Below are 19,096 nucleotides of genomic sequence, written 5' to 3'. Positions count from 1 at the left end.
GAGAGCCCAGGCAGGGGAAGCTGGGACTGGGACCGTGTCCTTGTGGGGACAGGGTGGGGGGTCCTGCCACTGCCCTGAAGCCACAGGGTCTCTGCCCCACAACGGGATTGGGGGGGATCCTGGCCCCACAGTGGGAGCATCTTGGCCCACAACGATGGCAATACTTGGCCCCACGGCGGGAGGATCCTGGCCCCACAGCAGGGATTCTGGGCCACACACCTGAGGGTTCTTGTTTCAGTGTGTGGGTCCCAGCCCCACACTGGGCAGGCCCCAGCGCCATGTGCGTAGGGGATCCCACACTAGGGAGGTCCTTGCCCCACACAGGGGTGTCCTTGCCCACACTAGGGATCCTGGCCCCACACTGGGTGTCCTGGCCCGCTCTGGGGGTTCCTGCACTACACTTTGGGGTCCCTGCCCCACACAGGGGAACCCTGGCCGGCACTGGGGATCTCTGCCCCACACTGATGTCCTGGCCCGCTCTGGGGTTCCCGCCCCACACCAGGGATCTTTGCCCCACACATAGAAGGGTCCGTGCCCCACAGTGGATGTTCTGGCCCGCTCCGGGGGTCGCTGCCCCACACAGGGGGGTACTGGCCTGCACTGGGGACCCCTGCTCACCCACTGGGAGGGTACCTGCCCTGCCCGGAACGCTCATTGCCCGGAACGTTGCGTCGCGGCCGCCGGGGCGGAGAGGACCGGAAGCCGCGCCCCCCGGAAGCCGCGTCCCCAGCCGCTCCGTCTCTTTCTGCCGCCATCTTGGACCCCGCTCCCCGCACAGTGAGTCTCGCCGCCGCCATCCGTCGCCATCCACCGCCGCCCGCCGCCATCCGCCACCGCGGGGCCGGGCCGGGGGCGGCGGGGCGGCTCCGCAGGCCCTGGGACGGGCGGGATCGGGCGGGGTCAGCCCGGGCCGGCCCCGCGCACTGGAAGCAGCCGTAGCCGGGGGGAAGAGGCTTGGGGGGGCCGGGGGGCCGGCGTCCGCTCTTACCGGGCGGGGGGGGCGGGAAGTGGCCGCAGCCCGGCGGGAGAGGCTGGGGGGACCGGGCAGGGGGTTACCTGGGACCGGTACGGCCGGAGTCCACCCGTACGGGCGGGGGCGACCGGGCTTCGCTGGGACCGGCGGAGCCGGGAAACAGCCGCAGCCCGGAGGAACCGGGGGGGGTGACCAGCAACTGCTGGGGCCAGGGTCAGCCCATACGGGGCAGGGGGGACCGAGGGAGCCGGGGTCGTTCCATGCTGGCTGGGAGCAGGGTGCCCGGTCCCGGTGCCGCCCGGACCCTGTCGAACGCGGGCGCTGTCGGTTCTGCCTCCTTCTCAGAAATGCCTGGCGAAGCCACAGAAACCGTCCCGGCCACCGAGCAGGAGCTGCCGCAGCCGCAGGCTGAGACGGGTGAGCCCGGGGGAACGGGGGGTACTGGACAGGGGGCGGCCTCGGTTGCCCGGGTGCGGTCATTCCGTTGCTTTTAAGGGTGAAAGCTTGGGGAAGTTTTGCATCCGCTCGTATTCTGAAATCCCGGAGGAGCCGGGCTCGGCCCGGATCAGGCACCAAAACATCGGGAGCGGCTGCCGAGGAGGCACTGGATCGCCCGGAGCGGCTCCAGTTCGGCCGGGAATGCGGGATGCTGCCGCCTGGGCGAGGACCCTCGGGAATGGGGGTGGAATCCGGGGACCCCGCGGGGTGGCAGGGATTCATTCCTAGGGATAGGAGCTACCGGCCAGGAGCGGCTCCTGGGCCCAGGGGTCCGAGCGGTGGCTGAGCCTCCGGTCTCTCCAGGTGCAGACGTGATTCCTGCGGTCTGGACACTTCCCACCATCCTCTTTATTCCGGGGATGCTTTTGCCTTCGAGGAGAATTCCCACCCGTTCCCTCTCGCAGCTCCACTGCTCCACAGGCTGCAGCAGCTCTGTGGGGCCGGAGCTGTCGCCGTCCCTGTGTGGGGGCTTCTGGGGAGCTGCCGGGGCCAGAGCAGCTGCGGGGCTCGCGAGAGGTGGCAGGTGCAGGAAAAGGGCTGGCATGTTCATTCCTGCTGTGGAGCCGGCTGCTCTGAGCACCAGCAGCGTGAGAGGTGCTGGCACTGGATTCGCTGTTGCCCCGGGATGGGGTTCGGGCAGTGTCCCTGGATGGTTGTATCCTTGGGGGGCTCAGTTGGCCCTTGGAAAGGCTGGGAGATGGGACAGCGCAGTCTCGGATCCAGCAGCACAGGTGTCAGCTACCGGGTGTGGCTGGCTCCATGGCCCCAAGCGTTCCTGGAAGCCTGTCTGTGCTCAGCACGCGCTGTGCCTTGCAGAAGGGGCCACCAGAGAGTGGTGAACCAGGAACAGCGCGAGCATCCCAGGAATGGCCTCAGCCAGAGCTGGCGAGGTGTCAAGGAGGAACCAGGAGGGCTGGCAGGGATAAATGAGGTTTATGGAGCAGCTTCTGCTCTTCCAGCCCAGGCTGGAAATGGTTCGGGACCGGCTTTGCTCTGGGCAGGGGCTGTTGCTCCTTTTCGAGGCGCCAGGAGATTCCTCAGAGCAGGAATTGTCCTGGTACCTGTTGACACAATACACCTAATGCCTGGTGCTCGCGGAGCAGTTGCCCAGCTCTAGGATGGCGCCTCACACCGCCTGCATTCCAGGGTGGGCGTGAGGAATGGGAGTATCAGAGCATCCATGGGGCAGAGGTGGCTGCGAGTGCTGTACACAAGGCTGCTTCGGTGACAGAAGCAGATCTACAGCTTCTGTGATGTGAGGGGTTTCTGTGAGCCAGGCTGTGGTTTGGGCTCCCCTGCTGTCAGGGGCTTTCTCTGGGCAGCTGGCCCTGCTGGGACATGCCAAGGTGTGCCGGGACGTGCTGGGTCACACTGCCCGTGCGCTGGGGCTCGTGCTGCCAAAGGGCGGGTGCATGGCTGGACCGGTTCTGCTTTCTTGCCCGGCAGCAGGGCCAGTTCCTCTGGTCAGACCAGCACTGGCTCCCTGACGCTCGTGGTGTCTTCCCCAGTGGCTCCCTCTGGTCACCCACCGATGTTCTGGATGGCGCTTGGGGAGCACTAGGCTGGGAGGGCTCGTATTGATGAGCTGTTAATGAACTTCTGTTCTCCCTGTCTAGCTCCTGCCCCTCCCGGCCCTGCTCCAGCGCCAGGTACTTGGGACACTCTGGACTCTCGTTAACCCCTGTGTGCTCATTAACCCCTTTGCTGTGACCTTAACCCTAATGGGGCAGCGTGAGCTGTGCCTTGGGATCCCGGGCTCCCAGGGGAGCCTGTTTGCCCCAGGGCACTTCCAGAGTGCCGGTCAGCATGTGGGATTTGGCTTTTCCTTTTGTTCCTGGGTGGGCCCCCGCCAGCTGATGTCTCAGCGCTGCGCTGGCCAAAGCTGTGACAACCCCTTCTGAAGGGAAGAGCCAAGGACAGAGCTGATGGCAAAGCCTGGCCTTGCGCTAGCCCCGTCAGATTCCTTTTGGGGCTTCTTGGTGTTCCAGGTGTCTCCTCCTGCCACGCCAGGGTTTGGCTGCAGCTTCTCTGAACCAGGGAAGTTTGTGGTGGCCCTGCTGATCCCAGCACCAGGATTTGCCTTCTGTGGAGCCCATTGGCTCACATATGAGCACAGCTCTCCCTGAGTGATCAGTGCCAGGTTCTGGAGGCAGGGAAGCAGCCCAGTTTGTGCTGGACCTGGCAGCGCAGGCTGGCGCTTGGTGCTACTCCAGGAGCGAGACAGGAAGGCTGGGATGGGCCAGGTGCCTTCCCCTGGCCTCCCTCCCTTCTCTCATCCCCTCACTCTGTTTCTCTCCCTCAGCTGCTCCTCACTCTGCTCATTCCCCGGCTCCACTTCCGGGCCCAGCTGGCCAGGCTCTCCCAGCAGAGCCACCCAGCCCTGCAGGCTGCCCATTCCCCCTCTCCCCTGCTGTGGTCCCAGCTGCAGCAATCCCGGTGTTTTCAATTCCCCCCCAGCTCCCTGCCCCGGCTTCGCAGGTCCCAGTCACCATTTCCCCTCCTCTGGCCCCAGCTCCCCAACCCCAGGTGGGTTTTCCAGCCCCAGGATCTCCAGGGCCTGCTCCAGGTATCCCAGTGGCTCCAGGGCTCCCGGCACCCATGTTTCCAGCGCTGGCTGTGGCTCCCAGTGCAGTGACAGGCCCTGCGGCAGCCCCGGCTGCTGCCCCACCACCCACCCCTGCTCCACTGCCAGTACCCTCGGCTTCTCCCCAGAGCCCTGGCACTCCTCTTCCTGCAGCAGTTGCTTTCCGTCCTACCTTGACACCGGCTGATCTGGCGATGCCAGCGGCTCCTGGCAGCCCTGCCGCCATCCCACTGGCTTCCACCTCAGCCTCTCCCCGGTGTCCGGCACTGTCCGCTGCTGTCTCTGCACCCGTCTTCCTGCCTGCGCCCATGGCTCCGCTGTCACCTTCTGCCCCTCTGGTGCCAGCCGGGATGGCTCCCGGGAGTCCAGCTGGCACCCCACAGGGCCCAGCCCCTGGTGCTCCAGTTTCTCCACTGGTTCCAGTTGCTCCAGCTGTTGCTAAGACCCATCCCTTGGGCCCTGCCCCGGCTGCTGCTGCAGGAGAGCTCCTCACTGGCTCCATGGCCTGGAACCCTCCTGAAGCCCTGGACCCTCGGGCAGCTCCCATCCCTCCCAAACCTCTCGGGGCTGCCCCGGCTGCTGAAGGGCCCCGGGCAGCACCAGCCACAGCTGCTTTGGCTAAAGCTGCTCCAGCAAGCCCTGGCTCCACAGCGGCATTGCCTGGGCCGGCTGCTCCTTTGGCCCTGGTCGGCTCCCCACCTGCCGCACCAGCACTGGCTGCTCCGGCCACTCCTCCTGTGGCCAAAGCAGCTCCCTTGAGCCCAGTTCCTGCCCTTGCAGCCCCTGCCATGCCAGCTCCTGTGGCTCCAACTCCAGTTGCCCCCTCGGCCCCTGCCATGTCAGCTTCTGCGGCTGTGGCTGCTCTGGCCTCTCCTGTGGCCAAATCACCTCCTGTGAGCCCAAGTGCTGCCCCCTCGGCCCCTGCTGTGCTAGCTCCTGCAGCTCCACTGGCTCCAGCCCCCCCTGCAGACAAATCACCTCCTGTGAGCCCACTTGCTGCCCCATCTGCCAGTTCCCTGCCTGCTGCACCAGTGGTGGCCGCTCCAGCCTCTCCTGTGCCCAAAGCGGCTCCCAAGAGTGCCATTGCTGCCCCCTCAGCCTGTGCTGTGGCCCTTCCTGCAGCCAAAGCCGCTCCTGCAGGCCCAGTTGGTGCTCCGACTTCTTCCTCTGCCCCTGCTGTGCCAGTGGTGGCAGCTCCACCACCGGCTCCGGCTACCCCTCCTGCAGCCAAATTGCTTCCCACGAGCCCTGTCACTGCTCTGGCTGCTCCCTCTCTTCTTGCCAGCACCCCCCCTCCTGTTTCACCAGTGCTGGCAGCTCCGGCTCCTCCTGCGCCCACGGTGGCTCCCATGAGCCCAGTTGCTGCCCTGGCTGCCCCTCCTGCAGCCAAAGCAGCTCCCAAAAGCTCAGCTGTTGCCACTACAGCTCCACCGGCTCCAGGCCCTCCTGCAGCCAAAGCAGCCCCCAAGAGCCCAGTTGCTGCTCCCTCAGCTGCTGCCACACCAGCTCCTGCAGCTCCGCAGTCTCCAGCCGCTCCCCCAGCAGCCAAAGGTCCCAAGAGCCCTGTTGCAGCCACACCAGCTCCGGCAGCTCCAGCTGCTTCCCCTGCAGCCAAAGCGGCTCCCAAGAGCCCAGTTGCTGCTCCCTCAGCCGCAGCTGCTCCAATGTTGGTGACTCCACCAACTCCAGCTGCCCCTGCTGCAGCCAAAGCTCCCAAGAGCCCTGGTGCAGCCACACCAGCTTCCCCAGCAGCTAAAGTGGCTCCCAAGAGCCCGGTTGCTGCTCCCTCAGCTGCAGCTGCTCCAGTGCCGCCAGCTCCAGCTGCCCCTGCTGCAGCTGCTCCCGCTGCAGCCAAAGCTCCTAAGAGCCCTGGTGCAGCCACACCAGCTCCAGCAGCCACAGTGGCTCCCAAGAGCCAGGATGTGGCTTCCTCGGCTGTGGCAGCTGCAGCAGGCCCTGCTGCAGCCAAAGCTCCCAAGGGCCCTGTTGCAGCTCCCAAGAGCCCGGTTGCGGCTTCCTCGGCTGCTGCTGCTCCAGTGCTGGCAGCTCCAGCAGGCCCTGCTGCAGCCAAAGCTCCCAAGAGCCTGGTTGCTGCTCCCTCAGCCTCTGCCGCGCCAGCTCTGGCTGCTCCACCAGCTCCAGCAACTGCTGCTGCAACCAAAGCTCCCAAGAGCGCTGGTGCAGCTCCAGCAGCCAAAGTGGCTCCCAAGATCCCAGTTGCTGCTCCGTCAGCTGTTGCCACACCAGCTCCAGCAGCCAAAGTGGCTCCTGAGAGCCCGGCACCCAGCACAGGAGCTCCTGCTCTTGGCATGACTGCCCCAGCCCTCGGGGTTCCCAGTGTCCCCGCAAAGCCAAAGCCACCGGCCGATCGTGCTGCCCCTTTTCCCCTGAAGGCAGAAGCTGGGGTTGCTGGCTCTGTCCCAGCAGGAAACCTCCCTATCCCTGCTGCTCCCCCTGTGCGGAAGCAGCCCCCACCCAGCAAGGCCCCCCGCCTGCCCAAAGCCCCCTCGAAGGCCCCTGCCTGCACTGACGAGGACGCCGATCTGCCACCCCTGATTCCCCCGGAGCCGCCCGCCGTCGAGCTGCCCGTTCAGCCCATCCTGGTGGACTTCTCTCCCCGCGTGGCTCCCATGCAGCCGCCGGTGCTGCGGAACGACAAGGGTATTCCTGCCTTGGTTTGCCGTGTGCATGGAGTGTCACTGCCTGCCCACGGATACTAACCCACTGCCGGGGCCGTGCGCCCTGCTGCGCATGGAGTGTTACTCGTGACTAGCAGGCTGTGGAAGTGCTGCCGCGGAAGTGGACGTGGACTGTGCTGGAGTGAGTGGAACCTGCCTGGGGTGTAGGAGGAGAGATGGCCCGTGGCCGTGGGATTGGGCAGGTCTGGGATTGGTGTGGTTCAGTGCCAGCGGGTCAGAGTCACTAACACCTGGTCTCGACACGGAGCACGGTGTGGTTTGTGGCATGGGCGTTAACGGCTGTTGTCGGGTCTGGCTCCATGTGTGGCGCTGGCATCCACCATGGCAGAGGGGAGCTGCCGGCAGCGCTGCTGCTGGAACCAGCCCCTCGCTGCCTTCTGAAGAAGCTCCTTTGCCTGCCTGAACTGCTTGGATCCCCTGGGCACGCTCTGGCAGCCCACAGTGAGCTGTGCTCAGTGTGGCTGTGGGCACCGCAGCCCTTTCCAGGGAAGGAACTGGGAGTGAAGTCAGGGCCATGGCTGCACAGCAGCATCACGGCCAGCTCTGAAGCTGGAGACAGCTGTGCCAGGGTCTGCAGGTTCTCACGGAGCCGGCCACCCTCCAAGCCTGCCAGGCTCTGTCACTGAGCCTGGCCTGAGCACCCAAGGATGCCATTCCCTGAAGGGGGGTTCCAAGGTGATGGGAATTGTCCCTGCGGTGAGGGCCCGGGAAGGTGCAGGAGCCCTGCAGATGCAGAGAGCTGAGTCTCGTTCTTGTGTCTTAGCTCCTGCAGCCCTGGCTGTGCTGCTGCCTGAGCAGCTTTGAGGGGAATACAGAGATTCCCTGGCAGCACTGGCTTCTCCGCCTGGGAATTGTGCCCGGCGCTCTTCCAGCTGCGCTGCCATGCTGGCCAGTGCTGTGCCTCAGGCTGGGGATGCGGCGTTCCAGAGCACCCTTTGGGATTCCACTGTGCTCTCCCTGCTGCCGTAGGGCGCTGCCGCCACAGTGAAACTGGGATGAGGCTCTGTGCCACCCACTGCTGATGGTGTTGGGGTTGCAGGGAGGGCTCCTTCTGCCAGATGCTGTGTAACCATGCTGACCAGAGCTGTTGGCACTCGGAGCGCCAGCAGTGGAGGTGATTCTGCAGCAGCATGGTTCCATGCTCTCTGCATCCCCGGACCTCCCAGAGCTGGAAAGAACAGCATGTGTTTGTGTCTGTAGGGTCCGGAACAGAGTCTGACAGTGATGAATCTGTGCCAGAGCTGGAAGAGCAGGACTCCACACAGGCCACGACACAGCAGGCACAGGTAGGGTGGGCACCACTGTGTCCCCGTGGCAGAGCAGGAGCATTGCTGGTGCTGGGTGCTGTTGTCTCCAAATTGTGACAAGCCCTTGGGTTCTCTCTCCTTGCAGCTGGCAGCAGCGGCTGAAATCGATGAGGAACCAGTTAGCAAAGCAAAACAGAGCCGGAGTGAAAAGAAAGCACGGAAGGTATGGTGGGATGAGGGGTGGATGGCAGCGAGGCTCTGCTGTGGTTTCTCCAGGGCCTCCCCAAGTACTGGGGTCTGCACCTTGTGAAGCCCGTCCAGGGCGGCAGCGCCTGCACTGCAGCAGCTATGTGTTCCAGAGCTGGGAGGTTCGTAGGGTGCTCTGCCTTTGTCCAGCCACAGGCAGAGGTTGCCCAGCAAAATCCTTGTGTCTGGGCAGGCTCGAGGTCATGCGATGGATCTCGCCAGTCCTGGGAGCAGGGAATTCCCTTCCAGCGCACCAGACTAAAATGCTGGGAATGCCTCTGTGGCAGTAAAACACACGTTTCTGTTTGCATGAGCGCTGGGGCTCTGGAGAGTGGATAAGTGGACACATCCCTTCCCAGCTGGGCTGTCCCAGTGACCCTTTTTCCCTCCCATTCCCAGGCGATGTCCAAGCTGGGCCTTCGCCAGGTGACAGGAGTCACCAGAGTCACCATCCGCAAGTCCAAGAACATCCTCTTCGTCATCACAAAGCCCGACGTCTACAAGAGCCCAGCCTCAGACACCTACATCGTCTTTGGCGAGGCCAAGGTGCGCTGGCTCTGCATCATGTCCCACAGCCATGGCGATCCATGCTCATGGCTTTCCCTCCTTGCCGCCTGTTGCTCGCAGTGCTGCCAGCACCTTCCTGCTGCCATGTGCTGGCTTGGTGTCTGCACCAAGGGCCAGCTTCTGTCTGGGTCATGCAGCAGAGCCGTTTGATGCGGTGGTACTGCCATGGCACTCCTAGCCGGCATGCCAACATCGTGCCTGGCACAGGGGACTCACAGTCACTCTCCTCTCTGCAGATCGAGGACCTCTCCCAGCAGGCACAGCTGGCAGCGGCCGAGAAGTTCAAAGTGCAAGGAGAGGCTGTTTCGAACATCCAGGAAAACACACAGACGCCCACAGTGCAAGAGGAGAGCGAGGAGGAGGAGGTGCCTGCACCGTTCCCACCAGGCTGGGCACATCCCAGGAGCCGCATGGCCAATGGGCTGCAGACCTGGAGCTTTAATGCATGGCCTGGGAGCGCCAGGAGCTTGCGTTGAGACCTGGGGTTTTCTTCCCCTCATCCATGGGGAATGGGGAGTGCAGGGTTCTCCGGTTGGTGGATCCAGTCCCAGTGCTGGCAGGGATCATCCCTTGGGGCTGGGTAGTACCCGGTCCTGCCTCCCAGCAAGCCGCACACTGGGCTGGCACCAATCCTGGGCTCCATCTCCTGCAGGTGGACGAGACTGGCGTGGAGGTGAAGGACATCGAGCTGGTGATGTCGCAGGCGAACGTGTCCCGGGCGAAGGCTGTGCGTGCGCTCAAGAACAACAGCAACGACATCGTGAACGCCATCATGGTGAGCACTGGCTCCAGAGTCAGAGCGGGGAATGCGCTGGCATCTATGGAGCTGGATTGGACTGGACTGTGTGCCGCCGGTTCCTGATGTGTCTGTTTTCTCTGCAGGAGCTGACGATGTAGCCGCTGGTGGGAGCAGCTGTTTTGGGGCCTCAAGGAAGGCGCAGCGCAGTCGTGGTTTGTACTGTTTCTATCGACCAATAAACGTTGTGGCTTATCCTTGGGGAACCGTTCCTGCTCCATGTCAGCTGAAGAGCCCCTGGTAGAACCTTCTGCCTGGGAAGATGTCCTGGTCCATCCCACCTCAGCGGAAGAGCACCTGCCTGTTCCTAGGTTTCCATCCTGTCGAAGAGCCGCCCCTCTGCCTGGGGATGCTGGACCTGGGCCTCTGTAGGAATCCACTGCGGAGCATCTCCCACACCCCCGGCATTTGCTTCCCTGGGGTTGCTCCTTCGCTTCCCTGCAGCCATGGGACAGGGAGGGATTGGGGCATCCCATGCCCTTCAGCCTCTGCTCCGCTGGACTTGTGCGGAGAAGCAGGAAGGGAGCCCATGGAGCTGGAGCTGGGAAAACAGCCAGTGCCTATTCTCCCCTGTGCTAATAAACCAGGGCCCTGGTACAGCTCCCGTTTGCCGGGGAACAGGATGGGATTCCGGAGCAGCGTCTAGCTGTGGGGAGCGCAGTTTGCAGAGCATGGGTCTCATGCTGCATTCCGGGTGCTGTTCCTGGCTGCCTGCACACATGGGGCTTTGCTGCTATCCCGGCCTGGGATTCTGTGCTCTTCCAGGCACTTCCCAACCACTGAGCTCGGCGCCTGTGGGAATTTCTCTGTCTCCCAGGCAAAGCTGCTTCGGTGGGCTCTGGGGCTGGGGGCTATGGCCAGTGCTCGATCCCATTCCCATTCCCATGCTGTTCCTGCTTCTGTTCCATTCCCATTCGTGCTCCCTTTACCATTTCTGTTCCGGTTCTGTTCCTGCTCCCATTCCTGTTCCCTATTCCTGTGCCCATTCCACTCCCAGTCCCCCTTCCATTCCCGTTCCTATTCCTGCTACCACTCCCTCCCCCCGTCTCCATGGCAACCGCGGCCCAGTTACCCCCCCCCCGGGGCGATCGTAGCGCGCACGCGCGCCGAGAAGCTGCTAGAAGGGAGGAGGGAGCGGGCGCGCGCGCGCGGCGAGGGGGGGCGGTGCCTGCACATGCGCGATGGATCCTGCGCATGCGCGCCTTGACAAGCGAGGGCCGGGGGCGGGGTCTGCCCCGCGGGGGCGGGCTGTGCGCATGCGCAGTGGGGGAGCGGCACGGCGCGCGCGGCGGGGATTTTGCTGCGTCACCAGCGCCGGGCGCCGCGCGCGGGGTATTGTGGGAGCCGAGCGCCGCCACCGCCGCCGCCACCGCCGCCGCCATGTGAGCCCGAGGGGGAGGGGGAGGGACGCGAGAGGGGGGAGCCGGGGGGCGAGGGGCATTGTGGGAGTCGAGCGCCGCCGCCCAGGCCCCGCCGCCTCCCGTTTCGCCGCCGCCGCTCAGGCCCCGCGCCCGTCGCCGCCGCCGCCATGTGAGCCCGGGGGTGAGCGGGGGGCGGCGCGGGGCATTGTGGGAGCCAAGCGCTGCCGCCACGGCCCAGGCCCCCGTGCCGCCGCCATGTGAGCCCAGGGGGGGGCCGGGGGTTGGGGGGCCGCGCACACCGGCACCGGCCGTGCGTGGTGACCTTGGCTGGGCCCGCCCGGTGCGGTGCCGCCGGTTTCACCCCGTTCCCGTCCCGCTGCGAAGCGATCGGGGCTTTGGTCGCTGCCCCGGGGCCGCCCGGAACGCGGTGCGGTACTGGGACCGGTGAGGAGGGATCGCGCCGGCCGTGACCGCACAGAGGGGCCGGGGCGGCGCCAGCCGGGGAGCCCCGCACCCGCGAACCGGTAACGGGGACCGAGCACCGCTTTGGAGCCCGTAGGGAAACCCACCGGGATGAATGAAATGTACCGGAGCGGGCACCGGGATGAGTGGGATGTATTGGAGCGGGCAGCGGGATGCAGGCCCTGCCCACCGGGAGGAGCGGGATGCAGCGCAGGCCCTGCCCGAGTTGAGCCGCTGTGGAATGGGGAGCGGAGCCGAGCGGACGGGTTCCTCCTCTGAACGCGGCCACTGTGAGCCCGCGGTGCCTGGTGCTCCAGGGGTGCTGGTACCGCGCTGGGGCCTCCTCGCTCGCTGTGACTCCACTGAGGCTGCTCCGGTGACCCCAGACCGGCCCAGCCTGGGAGCGTTCTCCGGTGCAGCAGCTGGGAGAGCAGCCGGACTCCGTAATGTGGAAGAGTGGGAGCGAAGCCTGGCTGTTTGGGAAGGGGCTCCGTGCCGGCAGCTTTCCCAGCTAGACCTCCATGTGTTGAGCTTTGTTGATTGAAAGTAAAAGCATTTTTTGTTTGTCAGGAAGGTTGATCCACTACGGGGAAGCGGGGAAGCGTTGCTGCCCGGCACAACACCAGCTCCCTGGCTTTCACCCCTGGGCCCCACAAGGTGTTTACCTCGGTACAGTGCATCGGAAACTCCGAATTTCAGGGCTGCTTCACCTTAGCGTGACCGAAAGCAGGAAAGGTGTAGTAAAAGTGGAGTTCTGGGTTTGAGATCTATGGGATACCTTACCTCGAAACGGCAGGGGCTGCAACATCCTGCTTAGTGTCTGGGGCCTGGAACTGCGGGGTTAACATAAAAACCCCCTTCCCAGGTGCGTAGATGAAAGGAAAACAGATTCTGAAAACTGATTCCTTGGAGCAGGTCTTGTTTCTGCTGTCTGGGGGGAATCTAGTTCAGCAGGAGGATTCTGCAGTCCTCATACTGCAGGAGTTGTCAGAATTCTCTTTGGGCCATGAAACTGAGCTCTCCGGCTGAGGGACTTGGGAGAGAGCAGCAGGACGGGTCTGGGAGCCACTGGAGCTACAGCGAGGTGCCAGCAGTAAGAGCCAAGATGCAAGGGGCAGCGTCTGCGAAACTGCTCCCGTGCCCACGGCTGAGCTGGGAGCGCAGCAGCGGAACCGTGGCTCGGGTTGTGTGGGAGCAGCCAGCATGGAGCTCCCGGGGCTCAGCGGAACAGGGTGGAGCTGAGTCCATGCGGAGTCTGGCAGTGGGAAACTGCTGCTGTGAAGCTTCTAGAACCGGTCCCACAGTTCTGCTGTCACGGTTGTCTCTGGACTAGAGACATGGGGGTGCATGGTGCTCAACCAAATGCGCTGGGGCAGGCAGCAGGAATTTATTTGGCAGCAGAAATTGCAGCCGCATGCTGGCGATTTGCTCCCGGTGCTGCTCGGAGTTGTTACCAGTTATTGCTGCACAGGATGAAGCACGTTTAAATTCACCTCCCTGGTTCAAAGCATCCCACATCCCGTTAGGGGGGTGGGGATGACGCAGAACTGGAGCGCGTGCTGAAGCTGTCGTGGGGCTGGAGTCCCCTCGGAATCGCGTGGTTGAGTGGAGGCACCGCCAGGGTCTCCCTGTGCCGCGTGGGCCCAGCAGCGTCAGCGAGGGAACAGAGGATTCTCTGTGGGTGCGGGGGAGCCGTCTCAGAGCACGTACACACTTCTCCGCTGGTTCCATGCCTGCAGTTGGCTCCTCAGAATCTCTGGGTGGGCCGGCGACGCAAAGGGGCTGTGACTTCCGCCTCTTCCCAAGCTCTGGCCAGCAGATCCAGCGTATCCTGCCTTTCTGGTTTGCATGGTGCCTGGCTGAAGCATTTCTCAGGCTGCTGGGGGGAGGATTTTGTGCTCCGTGTGGGAAGAGGAGAGATGGGAGCAGCAGATTAAAGAGGAGAGGAAGCTCTGTAAGGCTGGAATTACAGCCAGCACGGTTTTGCGGGGATCTCCAGGGAGGCGGCCAACGTTCAGCATTAGATGTGAGTTGTGTTCTGGCGCCTATCCTCCTCCCTTCGCAGCCAGGATGCGTGCAGTTCCCCTAGCAGGGCTGCGGACAGGCTGCTGGCATCTCAGAACCCTGGATCTTGGCACCAGGACCGAGGTCATGGCCAAACCAGAGCTGCAGGAGTGCGGAGCACACGGCTCCTTGGGAAGGCTGGAGAGGTTACCGCTGGCGGAGTGCTGATGCTGCTCAGTCGGAGCCCCTGCCTCATCCTGAGTGGGGACACCGGGATTTCTGTTCCAATAATAGTGTGTCCCTGTAATGGACCAAGCTCCAGGTAGACAGATTTTTTTTCCGTGAGAAATGGCTGCTGCATGGTACCCAAACACGTGGGGATGAAGCTGTTCATATCTCACCCCTTCTTCCCCTCTGGAGTCTCTCATTCCCTGTCAGAGGAGGAAACTTGTGTCCAATAGGGAACTAAACGCCCTGCAGCCAGGACACAGCTGCACCAGCTGTTGCCCCTCACCAGAGCCTTAGCATTCCCTAAAAATGCCACTGAAAGGGAAAGTGTGCACTGTCACCCAGGATCCAGCTTGAAACCAGAGGCTGCATTTAGAGACCACGTAGATTTTGTGCTCTCAGAAGTTCTCTGCTCTGTTCTCAGCCTCGGAGCTGATGCATTTCACGCTACGGTGGGTGCAGATGCTGGTGGAGGCAGCCATGGCCACTGCACTGGCCGTGCTCCCGCTGGCGGCATTGGTGTTGCTGGGCTGCAAAGTGCCCAGAGCACCAAGGGAGCTCAAGCTTCCTGGCCTGGCTCTGGTTCCGTTCATCCTGTGGATCTGCAGGGACTTGTGCCGGGAGCAGGGCAGGAATGAGCTGTGGGGCATGGGAGCGGTGCAGTGCTCTGTGACCACACACATTGTGAAGGTGAGTTCCTCCTTCATCAGGCTGTGCCGGAGCGCAGGGCAGAGACTGTTCGTGGGAGCTGCCATGGCATAAGGTGGGAATGCTGGCTGTGTCCGGCTGTGCTCGGCTTCCTGCAGTCGCTGTGGTTGCAGTAAATGCCGCAGTTGGGCGCTGCTAACTCCGAGTGTTTTGTCTCAGCCTGGCCCACAGGTCTTTGGCATTGGCTCTGCGGGGGCACCGGCCACAAAACCCCGGAAGTAGTCGAAGTGTGGGAAGCACCCATGCTCTCCTGTGCCCTGGCAACAGAGCTTGTGCTGGGTCGCTGTTTGCTTCCTCCTGGAACGCCGCGTGCTGTTGTGGGCTTGGCCTGCGTTGCCAGGAGAGCGACTGGAAGTGGCAGGGAGCCCGTGGCTGAGCTGGGGTCGCCTTTGCCTGCTGATTGGGAATGGCTGTGCTTGAGCATTGCAGGTGATTTCACTGCAGACCTGGGAGTGTGCAGGAGCCCAGTGGTGTTCCTGGTGTCTGGGATGGGCTGCTGCATGTGGCAGCAGCCGGGAATGCCAGAGCATACAGGACAGCGTGGGAGCTGAGGTTGGAAGCACACAGGAGGATGCAGGAAGAGGTCAGACAGGGATTCTTCAGTGCCCATATTCAAGCTGCCTTCAGCTGGGTTGCAGTTGTAGAGTTGTGAAATGGTTCATCTTTTAATTAACATCCAGAAAAGTGGGCTTTTGCATGGCTTCTCCGGGGTTCTGGCTCTACCAGTGACAGAAAGCGGAGGTAAATCCACCTGTATGGCTGCTGGAGGTGGCTGGAATTCTGCCATCGGCTGCAATGGCTCCTTCAGAGGAGTTTGACCACTCCTGGTTTGCTGCAACACTTCTGTTGGCCTCGGAAGTTGTGAGGGCTTCCTCATGGAGCATTGGCAAGGGATTTAGGGGGCGTCACACACGGAATATGTGGGATGTCTCCATACCCCATACTTTTCTCTGGCCTTAAGCCCTTTTCAGAGCTGACAAGGAATGGGCTGGCAATGCCAGAGAGGACGATTCTTTTAGCTGAATTTCTCTAAATGCAGTTAAAAAACCAAACTGTTGGAGCTATGTTGGGAGAAACCTTGGAAGGGCCGAGGCTGCGTTTTCTGGCAGGACAGAGCGGTGGGTGGTGAAGGTTTCTTTGCATTGCTGAAGGACAAGCGGCGTGACCTGACCGTGCCGGGGTGCTCTCTTGGCAGGCAGCCCGCGTCCGCCAAGTGGTACGACCGGAGGGACTACGTCTTCATCGAGTTCTGTGTTGAAGACAGCAAAGATGTCAATGTAAATTTTGAAAAGTCCAAACTTACATTCAGGTGAGGAATCGGGGTCTTGGGAGCCAAGAGGCGTGGGGAGGGTGCCTGGAGGTGGTGCTGGCACGGATTAAGTGATGTTTTCCTTCAAAGCAGCAAGTCCTGCTCCATGTGAGACCTTTCCCTCTAAACACAAGCTTTGTTTTCTCTTGACAGTTGTCTTGGAGGGAGTGACAACTTCAAACATTTAAACGAAATTGACCTTTTTAACAACATTGATCCAAATGTGAGTATCCTCCCATGGCATTCCTGGTGCCATGAAAAACACCATCCGCTCCTTAAGTTGCTTCCAGTGTTGTGGGCAAATGCTTCCTTAGGCCGTGAAAGAGCTTGGATCTGTGGGAGCAGCTCTGGGTGATGATCAGGACAGGAACAAATTGATGGCTTAAGACTAAGGAGTCATTTCTGGTGAAGTGCACAGCACAGTGATCGTGCTCACGAGTTCTCACTCTTCCCTTTTCCAGGAGTCCAAGCACAAAAGAACAGACAGATCCATCCTGTGCTGTTTACGAAAAGGGGAGTCTGGGCAGGCGTGGCCGCGGTTAACAAAAGAGCGGGCAAAGGTGGGTGCTGGTTTTTAATGCTTCTCAGTGTTTGGGTCGTGCTCAAATCCCTGGTCGTTTTCCTTACTCCTGCCTGGTGCAGCGGTTCCCACTCTCCTTCGTCCTCCAAGCTGTAATGACGCTGCCCTCACATCAGTTCTTGTGTCGCTGCACAGCTCAACTGGCTCAGTGTGGACTTCAACAACTGGAAGGACTGGGAAGATGACTCGGACGAGGACATGTCCAACTTTGACCGCTTCTCGGAGGTACAGAGATCTGAGTGCTGGGAGTAGGCTTCCTTCTGCACTCTGCAGAGGGACAGGGTGCAGTGGGAAGAGCCAGCACTCCTTCTCCTGCTGCTCCCTGGCCTCGGGTTTGGTGCCAGCGCAACCCTTTGCCCTGTGCTGCTGCTGTCGGCATGGTGCCCACTCTGTGTTTGCTGTGGAATATGCATGGATGCTTGTCTGGCTGCAGGCACCAGCACTGGCTCAGGGCAGGGTTGGTTTGCTGGGCAGCGAGTGTGGGTTTTCTCTCTGCAGTTCCTGCAGAGGTGCTGCCTGTTCCTCAAACCGACCGCAGGTGCTGGTTGCAAGAGTTCAAAGCTGGTTTAGATGTTTTGGTACTGCCCGTGCTTGTGTAGAGCGTGGTTGGTGTCACCTGGTAACACAGCCGTTATCTCTCTGGAGCAGATGATGAACAACATGGGTGGAGACGACGACGTAGACTTGCCAGAAGTAGACGGGGCAGATGATGTGAGTTTTCTGCGCGGGCTGGCACCACGCTCATTGCTGCTTGCCGCGTTCCCTCCCCGGCGCTGTGAGCAGGCTGAGCTGTGCCAAACCTGGACACGCAGTGTCCCAAACACCGTCTGCTCTGCTCTCCGCTGGCACTGCAGGACGGTGCTGTCTGTGCTCGGTGCCCCGCAGTGCTGTGTTCTGCACCACAGCCAGTGGTCACTATGGGTCTGTGGACTCTAGCCAATGAGGAACCTGTGATTCCCTATTCTTGGAACCTGGCATTCCTTGATGTCCACGTTTAGACAGGGAATGTGCCTGCCACCAGCTTTGGGAGTGGTGGCTCCCTTGCAGGGCTGGGGGTGGTGGAGGGGGAAGCACTCCGGGCACAGGCTGCTCCAGCTCACACTGTTTCTTCTTTCCAGGACTCACCGGACAGCGATGATGAAAGTAAGTTGGGGTTGGGGTTGGTTGAGTGAGTGCCTGAAGCAACATTGGTAGATGCTTCGGGCTGTCACTCTGGCTAAATCCTGCCTGCAAGCTCCTTACCGGTGCCTTGCCTGAGCGCTATGAGAGGATGTGGTGGGTGAAAGCCACTCCAAGTACAGAGAATACCAGCTTGGCCTTCTGGCCAGCTGGAGGAGCGGCAGGCATGCACAGCGGCTGTGGATGCCTTCTGCCTTTGAAGAGGCAGCGAGCTGGGGCAAAGGTTGGGCAGCTTGCCCCGCGCTGTCCTGGGCAAGGGCTGGCTCTTCCCGCTTGTCACAGTGTGGCTCTAGGGGCTTTTGTTAAAGGACAAAACAGCAAACCCGCCGAGTAACGCTCTTCTCTTTCTTTTCCTCTAGAAATGCCTGATCTGGAGTAAGGAAATCTGTCGTCTTCAGGGTTTGGGGAAAGAAGTTCATCACAGCATTTCATAACCGCGATTCGAATTCCTGAGTTGATAGCCCTAAGGGGAGACCCTGCATCCTTTAACCCATTTTCAGTCCATTTTGAATGGCTTCGCTGAGGGTAGGGGTGAGCCACGGCACGGGGCGGTCACTGGCCATGGCAGGCAGCCACGTTATGCATGAGCCGTTCCCAGACTTCCACACAATCCCAGTCCGGTGTAGGTGATCAATACGACGCAGTCGCAATAAAGTTTATGGAGCCCCTCGCCTTGTGGCCAATACAGTCGCGGCGGGAGGGCCCTGGACCTACCCCAGCAGCCAACGGTGCGTTTGTACCAGGAACCAAACCGGCTTGAGTGAGGGCGATGCCATTGGCGTCCCGGAATTCTGCCGCGGTGGCTCCAGGCCCCTTCCCATAAAGTTCGTTTTAAAAAGGAAACTGGTTCCCCCGTTGGGTGTTTGCCCCTTCCCGGTGCCCCAGGGCTTTCCCGGGGCCATTCCCCCCCCTCCCCCTGCGTTCAGACCAAACCGATTTGCACTGAGGGCATGGAAGCGAGTGACCCCGAGGCGCGGCTGCGGCCGGGGCTCAGAGCAGCCGGGATTTTTTTAATGTCTGCATTCTTTCTAATAAACTGTTGAAGACTCCAGGCTCGCCTCCATCCCGGGGCTCCAGCAGCAGGACCCTTGCCTGGGCTCGGGGGGTACCGGGGAGGGAAACTGGGATTGGGGATTGCGGTGGGGCAGGTATGGGGTAATTGGTAGGGATGGGCCCATACGGAGCCACCGGGGAGGACACAACGTGGGTGCCGGCAGTCCCCGGGCACGGCGGGGGGGAGCCGTGGGGCAGGGAGTGACTCCTGGGCGCAGGGAAACTGGTGAGGCCCTGCTCCTAGGGAGCCCCCGGGGGAAAGTCGGGGAGACTGAGGAGGCACCGGAAAGGCCTTGGGGAGCCACAGTATGGGTGCTGGCAGCCCCCAGGGCCACGTTCGGGTCCGGCGGGGTGGGGAGTGACTCCTGGGTGGGGGGATTTGGTGGGGCGCGGCCTCTAGGGAGCCACGGGGGGAAGAACTGAGAGGACACCGGGGGGGACACCGCATGGGTGCTGGCAGCCCCGGGGCCGCGCTCAGGCCCAGCGAGAGGAGCCGTGCGGCGGGGAGGACACGGTCACGGCGCCCGCCTCAAGGACAAGCATTGACACGTGCTCTGCGGCTCCCGCTGCCCTTCGGCCTCGCCCCCCCCCTTCCTGTTCCC

At 62.2% G+C, this 19,096-nt stretch overlaps 2 protein-coding genes across 5 annotated transcripts; both read left to right on the top strand.

Annotated features, from left to right (window-relative positions):
• The first annotated feature begins 699 nt into the window (after positions 1-699).
• On the top strand, positions 700-9,807 carry NACA (nascent polypeptide associated complex subunit alpha). The gene is made up of 8 exons (XM_054051314.1): positions 700-777; positions 1,319-1,390; positions 7,955-8,040; positions 8,147-8,224; positions 8,647-8,793; positions 9,051-9,179; positions 9,467-9,589; positions 9,697-9,807. Exons 2-8 carry the CDS (start codon positions 1,321-1,323, stop codon positions 9,709-9,711), a joined length of 648 nt encoding a protein of 215 aa, XP_053907289.1. The 5' UTR covers positions 700-777; positions 1,319-1,320; the 3' UTR covers positions 9,712-9,807.
• A 1,037-nt stretch (positions 9,808-10,844) lies between these two features.
• PTGES3 (prostaglandin E synthase 3) lies at positions 10,845-18,490 on the top strand. Of its 4 annotated transcripts, none has more exons than XM_054051316.1 (8): positions 10,845-10,992; positions 15,569-15,682; positions 15,836-15,905; positions 16,144-16,242; positions 16,398-16,487; positions 16,911-16,973; positions 17,381-17,405; positions 17,801-18,490. In XM_054051316.1, coding segments are annotated over exons 1-8 (483 nt in total). In that variant the 5' UTR covers positions 10,845-10,990; the 3' UTR covers positions 17,821-18,490. The 4 variants fall into 4 exon arrangements, with proteins under 4 accessions (XP_053907291.1, XP_053907293.1, XP_053907292.1 ...); XM_054051318.1 differs by lacking the exon at positions 10,845-10,992 and adding an exon at positions 11,034-11,140; XM_054051317.1 differs by lacking the exon at positions 10,845-10,992 and adding an exon at positions 11,095-11,228.
• The last annotated feature ends 606 nt before the right edge of the window (positions 18,491-19,096 follow it).

Source organism: Cuculus canorus, chromosome 29 (assembly GCF_017976375.1).
Source record: "Cuculus canorus isolate bCucCan1 chromosome 29, bCucCan1.pri, whole genome shotgun sequence".
Lineage (NCBI taxonomy): Eukaryota > Metazoa > Chordata > Aves > Cuculiformes > Cuculidae > Cuculus > Cuculus canorus.
This window is presented reverse-complemented; position numbering and strand designations above follow the sequence as displayed.